We start from the raw sequence: 13,055 nt of genomic DNA on the forward strand, positions 1-13,055 counted from the left end.
TTAATGAAAAAAGCTGAAACTGAATAAATAGAATGTTAGCTTACCAATGTAGCCAATGGCTAATCGCAATGTGTCAACTTTGGACAGTCTTTTTTCGTAAGGTAATGTAGGTATGTGAGCTCTCAAGCCTTCAAATGCTTCATTAATTGATTGCATTCGCTTTCTTTCTCTTAAGTTGGCTGCTTGACGCTGCTGGATCTGCTTGGTGAAAGATTTTTTGTGCGCTGTCGAATGGTGCTTATATTTTGTGATTGAGTTTTCGTTGTTCTTGTTATTTTTGTCGTATGTTTCATTGAAATTTGTTGGCAGTGAAGAATCAATGTAGCTCGTTTTCACTGACGATGCGTGGCTGTGTTGTTCATTCACGTTACGGAGATGAGACTCAAAATAATATAAAGTGTTCTTGTCAGAACTGCTTTTGTGTAAATATTCTGTGATTAATGTTTTTGCAAAAGTTTACATTTAAAAAAACATGTCAACATACTTGTTCTGATTGTCCGAGCGAATGAAAAACTCGTCCTTCTTGTTATTCCAGTTAACATCAATGATTTCATCAATAAATTGGTCGTCGTCCTCTTCTTCTGATTCGGAAACTTCCGAATTTGTTTTATAATAAGGAAACAGCTTATTCGTCATACCGTGTTCCTGTAGAAATTAATCGATAATGCTGAAAAAATAACACAGTTTTTCAAAAAATAAAAATGCTAAACCTAGCTTTTTCTAAATGGTTTATATTTTGACATGAAATAATAACACATAACGTAAACAGCATCATGTCATGTGAAGGCTTCATGCTGGTCGACTTAGAACACATGTCGAAATAATTTCATCAAATATTTTTTAAAACGTTCAAAAATATTTTCATTTTCATTACAATGGTTTTCCGTTTTCCAAATTTCCATAAGGCTCACTTTTCAAATAGTATTTATTTATGCTGATGTTTGAGCTGCTGATGCTTAATTGGACATAAAAACACATCTAGTACTGCGAGGAAATGAACAAAGTGAAATGGTAAAATACTGTCCGTCCGATACCAAATACCATCATAGTCGTATGATGCGATACTTGCGCGTGCATACATAATGTATATGTGCGTCGTGTGGTGTGGATTGTAACAGCCTCTGTTGCACGAAAATTTAATTACAAAGAATTTAAAAAAATATTTACCTTAATTGAGACCTAGTTCTCATATTTTACCTAAATAGGTACTTTTACATCCCATGTTTATTTATTTTACTATATCAAAATGTTTACTGTTATAATTTGTGCTCTTTGTGACGTTCATCGTTGTCATATTTTGTTTAGGAAAAAAAATATTGTTACCACTCAACAACAAACAATCAACACAGATACTTACGGTATTGTAATCAAAAATTTTCTGCTGAGGGCATGGGTTTTTAGAAACCATAAAAATCATCTGACGCATTTTTAAGGACTGGAAAATATTTGGTAAAATCACTAGCAAGTTTACGATACACAAAAATTTGATAAAAAAAAGTTTGCAGTGGTCAACTTCAAAGAAAAAAAAACAAAGATAAAACAACAAATCGATATTTTAAATTTCATAAATTTTATCAAATAAAGTGAAATGTTTTGAACTCTTGAGCAAAATAAATGCAATTTAATGAAATGATTCAAATAATGAAATAACCAACAACAACTTTTATAACTACAAGATCAAAATCAAATATAATACGATGCTGAAATAATTTTTAATTAAAATAGCAAAAAATTTTTTTATTAGCATGCTAATATTGAGAAGGTTTTCTATTATCCTTTTTTAAATTACGATATACAACATTCTCACGCCACGCTTCTCAACCAACCCTGTGGTTCGATTGACTGAACATAGCACCATAGCAACATAACACCAGCTGCCTTCATGCTTTTACATTTTTATTTTAGACTTTAGCAAATCGATTTTCAGTTCCTACATCTTTAACCCTAACAATAATGGCATCGAATTGCAAACGTTTAACAAATTTCTTCCGAAATTTTATTTTTGCATAGGAATTCGTTATACATGTAATGTACAGGTACATTTTGCCCACATACAGACACCACACACACAATCTATTATATCATTATGTTTATTAATTAATTTACACATCGGTTTATTGACATTCAACCGTTCTTTTTTCGATAATTTCATCTTTTACCATTTTGTTTGTACATGCCTCATATAATTATTAACTTTCCAATCAATTAAGTTATCTAATTTTGCTTATTTTATTGATAGATTTATTTATTCGTCAATTTATCTGTTTGTTCGTTTTTTTTCATTTAATTTCTATTTACTCATCCCAACCGTTCATGTTTAAGAACGTTCATAGAGAGAGAGATGAAAAATAGTAAGCGCCAGAAATCTACTTAATGGATGCATTAGAGATAAATCAGCCGTAAACCATTGATGTACTTCATGCTTCATTATTTACAAACACTTTCAAGTAAATTTTCTTTCAATTAACACAAAAATGCTGAGCGTGTTTGATTTTCAAAACTTGCTGAATTATACAACCGCAAATGCTCGTATGTGTGTGCTTTTTAATTCTATTTTGTACATAAAAAGTAAGAAATAAATGCAAGCTTAACATCACCTTATATGATTGAAATAAGGATAAAATGAGTATTTTATATATCAAAAAATTGACATCAATAAATGTTATAAAATTTAAATTATCTGTAATGACAATAATGACAACATTGATAAAAATAATTAAAGCTTATTAACAATTTTTTTGCTGACTTGGGCACACAAACATTACTCACATTGAGAATGCCTATGGCTGGCAAGAGGAGGTGCTCCGCATAAATTATAATAAATTTGTGACGTCAATAATGTTCTTGCTTCCTGGAAAGTGTACATTAGAAAGAACGGGAAAGGCAATTCTAGTACTAAGAATCCATTTAAGCATCGAATAAAGCAAATCAAACATACACCTTTCGATAAATTTTCTAAGGTCCACAATTTCTAATTATAAACCTTACTAAATCCACTAAGTTAGCTTAATCGGTAGACATGCCTGATATCGTGCTGCTCTTAGCGATGGTATGGTTCGAATACTGTCAGTTCGATACCAAAGACCGTCATAGTCGTATGATGTGGTACTTGCGCGTGCATACATAATGTATATGTGCGTCGTGTGGTGTGGATTGTAACAGCCTCTGTTGCACGAAAGTTTAATTATAAAGAATTAAAAAAAAATTACATTAATTGGCACCGAGTTCTCACATTTCACCTAAATAGGTTAACTTTTCATCCCATGTTTATTTATTTTACTATATCAAAATGTTTACTGTTACAATTTGTGCTCTTTGTGACGTTTATCGTTGTCGTATCTTGTTTATGAAAAAAGATATTGTTGTCACCCAACAACAAACAATCAACACAGCTACTTACGGTGCCGTAGCCAAAAATTTTTTGTTGAGGGCAAGGACTTTTATAAAAAAGTTGTCGACTTTTTTGTTTATTCTGCATTTTTTTCATAATTCCTATGTATATCGAAACTAGTATGTTCCGTTTTAATTGGCCAAACATTGCTTTGGTTGAAGTTAAAAAGACTGCAACAAATTTTAAACAGAATTCAAAAAATTAATATTGAGATTTTTCTACATTTTAGCACAAACCCTTAGAAAATGTTTATTGTAAAAGCTTCGGCGCTAAAGCTGCCTCTGGTTACGCGTCTCATTACGTATCACTACAATCACGTATATGTCGTCAGTAATATTTGCTTGCACTTCTTTATAACCAGCAGTGTTATTTTATTATTTTGATTATTCTTTAATGGGGCTTGCTTTGGTGTTAAGATAAAAGTGCCTCAGACATTAAAAACTTGTTTGCTGTTGTTCCGATGTAATATACCAAACAAAGCCATGTGGATCAACATTTATGTTTGAATATACCTGCCTAAACATCTGTGTATCTATAAAAATCTGATCTTTCCACATTGAAATGTTCCACCTAAATCAACTGTCAAACGTTTAAAATTATGTACTGGTTAAAAATTCAGTTACCGCACATTCGCTCCTCCTACAAAACGAGTCCATCTTTCAAAAGTTTATATTAACAGTCTGGCAAAAAAAACGTTTACAAATGTTTGTAATGTGTTTTGCTGAGTTTTTATAAAATAATAATATTCAAAACAAGCCTTCCCCTAAATCCGCCACTGGCGATAAGCAATTAGTATACACTTGAAACGTAGACAATATTTTATTGCCTCATCTAATCAGCCTACTATTAAAGGTATATCAAATGTGGAATTTTAGAGCTCGTCTGAGTGCTTCTGATAAATCGTTTATGTTCGAAGCTGTGCGTGCGTGCATGTGAACACATGAATACATGAGATGTACATTTTAACGGTATAACAAACTAATTTCTTTGCACCACTTAGATGTTCACAACAAATCAATCTATTCTCAATTATATTCATTCGTCAATATTCGTCGTCCTACACAGCAACGAACAAACCATTCATAAAATTTTGCACAGATTTTTTGTTATAATTTTAACACATTAGTGATATTATGAACGTCATTTTCTAAAATTTTATTGTTGTTATTTTGTCTGTTAATCATATATATATATATATATATATATATATATATACGCATATAAATATATAATATAGTATATGCAATAAGCATAAGATGTTCATATGTAATATTATCAGTCGTGTTGTGATCTTACGGGAATACGGTGGATAATGCAAATATTAGCAAGGAGACACAAGGTGCGTATAAATCAATGAGGATACCATTTCATGCTGCCTCGATGATACCTTCTATAAATGTATATAAACACACAAATCAAATGTTAGAGATCCACATAATGTTAGCTTGATTGTTTTTGTTTTTTATTAACGTACTAAAAAGTGAGTACATAAATAAGATATACACAATATATATATATATATACTATATATATCTATACCCAATGGCTTAACTAGGGGGCATTGGGGACAATTGCCTCCCCCTAAAATATAAAAAAATTATTAAAAGATTTGGTCAAGGGTCAAGAATTAGTTTAAAATATATTTAATATGAATTTATTAAAAACAACGGTTTTTTGCAACTATCACAAACGTACGTTAGTTGTAATCATAAAGATAAATATTCTTGTTTGATTATCTTTCATAATTCTCAAGACGCAAGTAACGTTGAAAAACATACAAAATTAAAAAATATTTACACCGAAGCTTTAGAAAACCTATCCAAGATCACAAACGTAAATATCAGTCGTACAAACTCTTGAAATATTTTTATTCTTTTTCTTAAATCAGATTCTTCCAGTTTCAATTTAAACATTTACTTCATTTGAACATTATTTACTTTACTTTAGAAAGTTAGTGATGTTTATATTAGTAGTATTTTTTTTGGTTTATTTAAATTTAAGATATGCATGTTTTTTGGGGAATAATTTAATATTCTCATGTCTACTCTGATTAACTTTTTTAAAAAAAACGAAGATTGGATGATGACGTAGTTAATAAAATTGAAGAGTCAGCACACAGTTTTCAACAACAGATAAAAATTTCAGAATTATCCTTGGTAATTAGACAACAGTTGCAACAGACAGATACAACAGAGACAATTAATCAGTTTTTGAATTCAGCTTTTTCTCAATATGATGTTGGTTTTTATGTTGGTAAAAGAACATCTGACGAAGAAAAGTAGACCATATTAACAAATAATTGGTGTCCGGATAAAAATTACTTTTTTCCAGTGGTTAATCAAGGTAAAACTACAAGACGTTTTAAGAATGCTTACCTGAGTGAATTCAGACCTTGGTTGGCATGGAGTCATATCCACCAAGGAGCGAATTGCATTTATTGTGTCTTTTTTACACCTAATGATGTTGGCAAAGGGAATCATATAACTCATGGAATATTCGTCACTAAACCATTGAACAATTATAAGAATGTGAAAACAGACCGCACTTCTCATGTTTCTAAAAAGTATCATCAGAACTGTGTAAAAATTTCAGAAGATATTTTGAGGCATTATGAGCAAAGATGTCAACAATGCGGAAAATGCGGTGATATATATATATATATATATTAGGATTTAGACCATATTCGATACAGTTTTTAAGAAAATCAACCGCGTTAATACAATTATTATATTTATACATTAATTTTTCAAGTTTTCTAATTAAAATTTTATTATAGATATTTAATTTATTAAGTAAAAAACTGAAATTATTATTGTTCATGTTTATTAAAATAAATAATTGCAGAAAGCTTTTTCGATATAAAATATATCATCGTCAGTGCAAAATATTTTAAATAATAACGAAAATTACCAGTTGATAAAAAAATGACGTCATACCGTATAACTTAATTTTAAGCGCGAAACATTTTTGAAAATACTATTATTAATTATTATATACTATATATTTAACATATTGATAAAATTAACTTAAAATTATTCACATAGATATATATTAGAATTAAACAAAATAAATTAAAATTTTAAAATTGCTGAAAAAACGACCATAAAGTAAATCAACAGATAAAAAACAAAAATCAGCCATATCATCATACTACAATATTCATGTTTCCAAGTTTATATTATTATCATTGTTATTGTTATTATCATTATTATTATTATTACTATTGTTGTTGTAGTTGTTGTTGTTGCTGTTGTTATTGTTGTTATTATCATTATTATTACTATTGTTGTTGTTATTGTTGCTGCTGCTGTTGTTATTGTTGTTGTTGCTGTTGTTGTTGTTGTTATTGATATATCTAATATATATATATATATATATATATATATATATATATATATATATGACTTTGAAAAGAATATATATATCTTCGTCACATTCGATGACCCGGAACAAGTCAACCAGCTATTAACAATCATGAACCGATCAAAATTGAATTTCGCCATCGAGCACAAAAGTGAAAATTCATTGCCATTTTTGGATGTTTTGGTAACGCCTGACAAAAAAAGATTTACAACTGCGAATGCACAGAACAATTCATAATATGTACAATAAAATCCTTTATGAATCGTGCATTCACACATTCATCCTCAACTCAGAATTGCAATACGGAATTGAAAATAATTACTAATCTACTAGTAAGCAACGGTTACAAAACATCATTCATTGAGAGCACCATTCAACAAAGCACTACTGAAAGATAGCAATATATTCAAGATCAACAACGACAACAACATAATCATATATTTCAGAAATCATATGTCAACGGCACAAAAAATAGACGAAGTCGTCTTCAAAACAAATTATAAAATAAAATGTTACACTAATCAATTGTACTAATAAATTAATACTCAGGATATACTACAGTTATTGTAAGACATTACAATTGGCCTTAAAGAACAACTGCACTCCTAAAGACGATTCTACTTTGAAGCGTAATACATAAATGCTCTATTGACGCTTGTGCGCGTCAACAACATTCGCATATTGGTGTTACAACCACAATCAAGACGTCTCACAATGAATACACAAAGAGGAGCCATCAAATCTCACTTGCAATCAACACATGCAACTCCAATAACCCGCTAATTTCTTGACAACAACACAAAAATAATTTATCCATGCACCAACAGGATACATCTAAAAATTGCAGAAGCTGTCGTAATATATATCAATAAACCCCAAATAAACATCCAACATAGAGGGATAACATTATTACCAACTCGACGCCTTAATAGAATATTAACTTCAATAAACATGGTGAATAAAGGAATGACAACAACAAAAATGTAAAATACGGCACCTACTAAGAACTTTGCTAAAGAATTTTGCTTTGTTTAAAAAAACTATATAAACCAAATCTGCACTGAAGATGATTTTTGAAAAGGCCTTATCTACATGATGAATTTGAATAACAATAATTTCATTAAATTTTTAAAATGAACTTGGAAGTCTAGTAAGGAAATTTGAAAAGACAAACTTTAAATTGATTAATACCAACTATTTGGAAAAATTCGTATAATACTGTACAAATTATGGTCTCCTTCCGATATATATATATATATATATATATATATAATATATATATATGTATTATATATATATTATATAATATATATAATAGATGTTTTCATTAATAGGCGTAAATAAATATAGCATGAACTATCAAATTTCACTACTAATGTTCAAATGCTGCCTGAACACAGCACACGTGGAGGAGTCGTTAAGCAGCATTCGTCATAAGCACATTCTTTGTAAACATTGTTATAGAGGGCCAGCAGAAAGAAAATCAATAACAGTCTCGTGCAAACAATGTAGACAAATAGTGATGCGGTTTTTTTCATATTCTTATTTATTTTTATTCTTCAAGATTTTGCAAGAATTACTAAATTGAAAATTAATTTTGAAGAAATATTCATATAACGGTTAACTACAAATGAATAACAAACAAAATAGTGATTGTAAAATTAACTTAAAATATAACTGAAAAATATGAACATTTGAATAAAAAAGCATCTCAATTCATCTAAAAAAATAATTAGAATTGCTGTAGCCATAATAAGCAAATTTAAAGAACGCACAAAATATAACAGTATATTCTTACATGCAATTGATGTCAGTTTCAATGGATTTGTGCCATGTATATACAACAACTATATGCATAATACATTGTTTTGTGAACAGTAAATAAACCAAATGCTTTCGTTAATTTTGAAAAAAAACGGTTTTATTAAATTTGCTTTAAATTTATTAAATAATTAATTACTAATAATAACGCAAAACTTACTGAAATGCGCCCGGAACTTGCATTTGCAAACTAAAAATTTTGAGTTATGTTTGCGATTTATTTAAAGATTTGCTGTTTCCAAGTTCATGTGGATATGCATTAGAGAAGCTGTTACAAATTTAGATTTAGCAATGGAAATGTTGAAATAATTAAATGAGGAAATGGGGAAAAGTTCATTATAATGATTATTATTGTGTTCCTGCCGTGAAATGAATGTGCGAGTCAGTGGGCGGCTAGAAATACAAAATTTTAAAGAGATCAATTTGGTAAATATTCATCAATTGCTGTGTGGAAAACATAAATAATGAAGGTTATGACGAGTTATCAGAAAATAATTTTTTTTTCTAAATATTATTTAAATTTTCCTAAATTTACATGATATGTCTGTGTGTGTATGCATAATTGTATATATGTATGTCTGTGTGTGTATGTAGGGTAACGTGGGGCAAAACGCCGCATGGGGTAAAAAGCCTAAATCCAGTTTGCACGAAATTTGTTTAAGACCGAAAGTTGTTCAATAAATTTTTTAAAATTATAACGTACCCTTATTATTTTGAATATAAAACCACGCCGTTTCTCCATTTGTTTTTTCTGTTTCAGAGTTTTATATAATTTGCGTGTGAAAAATTGGTCGTGTTATAAATTTTGTGTTCGGGTTTTTAATTAATTTCTTGATAATAAGATCGTTATTTGTAAAGAAAAGAAGTTTTTTATGAAGAAAAATCATTTTCACATATACAAAAGTAACTTTTAATCGGTTGGAACAATTTTTTGTATTTTTAAATTAAAGTTATTCTTAACATTGTCTATGGGGGTAAAACGCCTCTGTAACTTAGGGGCAAGAGGCCCAATTTATTGAACTATTTAAAAAATTTCAGATATTTGTATGTAGGCAGCTATCCTTGTAGTTAATTGTTAAAATGTATTAAAATTTACGTTTTATGTGTAAATTAATTTCATGTATTTTAATTTTTAAGGTATAAAATGGTCAGAAATTATGTAAGAAAATCTACAAGATGCTCGACTTATGATGGTGATGGTGAAAATTTGAAAAAAAGCATTGGATGCTCTAAGTCTAACCAATGGCTAGTTACTTAGTAAAGTTATTAGAGAATATGGAGTTCCTGCAAGAACTTTAAGAAGACATCAAAAGCCATAACAACATCTCCGGCAACTATAAAGCTTAGTCGGTTGTCAAGCGATCTAAAGATTTGACTCCTTGTGGGACATGTTCACAGGATTTCAATGAATAAAATGCCAAAAATGTAACATTTGGCATCATAATGCCTGTATAGGGCTAGAATAAGACCATCGTAGAACTTTTATTTGTATCAATTGGGACAATAATTAACAATAAAAAAAAAATTTTTATTTTCTTTTTATATAATTTTTATTTTATGTACAATAAAACTGTTAAAATTTTTTTAAATTTTCGGATTTGAAACTATTTTTAAGGCTTTATTTAATAGTTTTTCTACACAGGCCTTTTGCCCCATGCATGGGGCAAAAAGCCCATTTTATAGAGGTCTACGCTTTGTGTTATAAAACATAGGAAACTTATGTTTGAACAATTTAATTTGTAAAATTGGATAAAGGACATATCAATCTAGTAAAATAATCACTAATGTTGTAGAAATATTTCATTTTTTAGATGTAGTCACTCATCAAAGGCTTAACTATGGCTTCTTGCCCCACCCTACCCTATGTATACATGATCAATTGCAACTGTCAGCAATCATTTGAGTATTTTCAGCCACGGAAACACGACATACAAGACATGTGGCTCATTGCGAAGAAAAATTCCCTTCTGTCTCCGGATCTTGCATTTATAAGGTTGTAAATGTCTTTAAAAAATTTGGCTGTAACTTTGTCCATAAGACCAAAGAATTCAACACAAATTGGAAGGAATTCCATGTATGTATGTATGTATGTATGTATGTATGTATGTATGTATGTATGTATGTATGTATGTATGTATGTATGTATGTATGTATGTATGTATGTATGTATGTATGTATGTTAAAACCAAAACATGATGAGTGACACTGAACCGTCAAACATCAAGTAACAAATGGATTAACACTTTGATTTGTCGTTAATTGCACGTAATTGTATGTATGTATGTATGTATGTATGTATGTATGTATGTATGTATGTATGTATGGGAAGTTACGGTCCCTGGCACCCGAGGGTGCCAGGGACCGTAACATCCCACGCCAAACATCTGCCGGCTCTCCAAGGTATTAGCGTGCATCCGTCCGGGCGCCTACCATCATGCGCAAAAATGCCGGATGGTTCCTTGAGAACTGGGATTGAAGCCTTGGAGAAGAGCCGACAAATGTAATCGTTTAGCGCTGAGTGACGTAGTTGACGGCCCCCACCCAGGCGACAAACCAAACCGTGGTGCCCAAACTCGTCCGCCCCAGCGCCACATCGGCACGTGTATTTATTCTGAATGACCAGGCCAAGTCTGAAGCCAATGACAAATCTCACAGACTCGTCGTCAAGCCTGGTGCCCACAGAGGTATTAGGCCACGATCTCAACCACCCACAGCTGGCAACGCTGGACATGGCCAACAAACGAGCGGTGGAAAAGTCGTCGCCGCATGAAGACAACAAGTTTTGAAAGATTTTTTTATGTTCTTCGTTAAAAATTTGGACGTGCGTACGGTCCCCCGGGGCGGACACTGGGGGAAGAATATCGCGGCAACGAAAAAACCGGTGGAGCAGGGAAGACTGCAGGTCGAGAGTGGCAGCGGCAGAAGAATTATAAACAACGGGAGCCAGCTGAACCACGCTAAGTAACCCCAGCCCACCAAATGGCACCGGCAGCTGAGCCTGGGACCAACCACTGTCAGTCACTTGAACATTGCAAATCGACGACAGGGCGGTGCGCAGGGCTCCGTCAAATTTGCCCAATTTAGAAGGGTCAATGTGTTTAGATGTACGCAGGAAGTACATCAATTTGGGCAAACTGAGGGCATTGCGGATAATAGTCAAGGCATCATGGGCCGAAAGACAGGAAACACGACCCAGGGCGAATTTAAGCTCAGAGAGCTTATAGTCAAAAAACTTTATTTGATAATCGCCCTCGACCAAGGGTGTGCCTAAAAAACTCAGTTCTGATGCACCAACTCTGGGTATTTCAGCCAGCGCATGTGGCACCTAAAATAAACTTTGGCAGTGAAGTTCGCATTTTTTAATGTTTAACTCTAAGCCAATTGCAGGGGAGTTATGCTTCAAATATTCGTAGCTATCGGCCAGAGTTGGACCGTCCGAAGCTATGCTGATATCATCCAGATAAGCGCAAACGAAAGTGGACGAAGCTTTCTCTAAGAGTGGATGAAGAGTTAGTGCGAACAACAAAGGACCAAGGGGATCACCCTGCTGTATCCCCTCGGACAATTCTACAACCCAAGAGTGGTAGCCAAGGGAAGAGACTCCGCCATAGGCAGAATGGCAAAAATTATAGATATTGGGGCAAAAAAGTTTGACAGCCTCCAACATCGAGTCTCTTCTCAAGGCATTGAAGGCATTTTTAAAGTCCAGTTTCAGAAACCCCCATTGATCGGGGAGGTCGGTGACCAATCTTTGAACCGCATGAACAGCGGCCTCAGCGCCACCCTTAATCCCGACACCCAACTGAGTCGGGTAGAACTTGGTCTTGAGTTCGACCACGACCAGGGCCAAGGCACATTTGCCGGCCAACCTCCTCCAAACGTTCCCGACCGCAATCGGTCTGACCCCTCCGTCTTTCTAATTTAAAGCTATTAGCCGGCCTCCAAAAAAGAACCGGCGGACGGAGAGTGGGCAAGCTCCAGATAAGATCAAATTAATGAATTGGGTTAAGAAGTTCAATGTGTCGTCGATTGGCAAGGGGCCTGAAAAAACATCCTTAAGGTGCTGGGGTCGTAGGCCATCCAGGCCTCCAGAAGAACCGTTTTTGAACGATTTAACGGCCCTCAGCACCTCGGCGGGAGAAACGCAACCAGCCGTTGGTGTCAATGCGGGAAAGACCCGCCTGTCCACCGGAATTTTTGGGTGGATGGAACATAATTTATCAAAGGTGGCCGGCGAGCTCTTCGCCAGGCCCTCCGGCAAACAGACAATTCTGACAGCCGAGGACAGGTTTCCCTGTTCAATACAAGATGACACAGCGTTGATCCATCGATCGGGGTTGTGCTTTTGTGATTTGGCATTATTGAACCCATCAAAGCACAGTACCAGGGTTTCAAGACCAATAGTTGAATATTCGCTTAGACGCTTGTTGACCAGATTGCCCTGGTTGACCCGGCGACCCCGTAAGAAGTCTTCTGTAAG

At 33.0% G+C, this 13,055-nt stretch overlaps 3 protein-coding genes across 3 annotated transcripts in view; 2 read left to right on the forward strand and 1 right to left on the reverse strand.

The window, feature by feature from the left end:
* On the reverse strand, positions 1–198 carry HELRODRAFT_86431 (hypothetical protein; the record flags this gene model as incomplete). The annotated part of the gene is made up of 1 exon (XM_009027916.1): positions 1–198. A coding segment is annotated over one exon (198 nt), but the record flags the coding sequence as incomplete, so codon positions are not given.
* Positions 199–10,413: 10,215 nt separating this feature from the next.
* Positions 10,414–11,799, forward strand: HELRODRAFT_179069 (hypothetical protein; the record flags this gene model as incomplete). Its single annotated transcript, XM_009027943.1, has 2 exons — positions 10,414–10,568; positions 11,622–11,799. The coding sequence occupies 2 exons, from the start codon at positions 10,414–10,416 to the stop codon at positions 11,797–11,799; spliced, it is 333 nt and encodes a 110-aa protein (XP_009026191.1).
* A 771-nt stretch (positions 11,800–12,570) lies between these two features.
* The window catches only part of HELRODRAFT_179070 (hypothetical protein), a gene marked incomplete at both ends in the record, with an annotated part of 1,436 nt that continues 951 nt past the window's right edge, over positions 12,571–13,055 (forward strand). The window contains one exon of the mRNA XM_009027944.1: positions 12,571–13,036. Within this exon, the coding sequence (XP_009026192.1) occupies positions 12,571–13,036 (466 nt within the window). The remainder of the gene's footprint in view (positions 13,037–13,055) is intronic.

Source organism: Helobdella robusta (assembly GCF_000326865.2).
Source record: "Helobdella robusta unplaced genomic scaffold HELROscaffold_52, whole genome shotgun sequence".
NCBI classification, from domain to species: Eukaryota; Metazoa; Annelida; class Clitellata; order Rhynchobdellida; family Glossiphoniidae; genus Helobdella; species Helobdella robusta.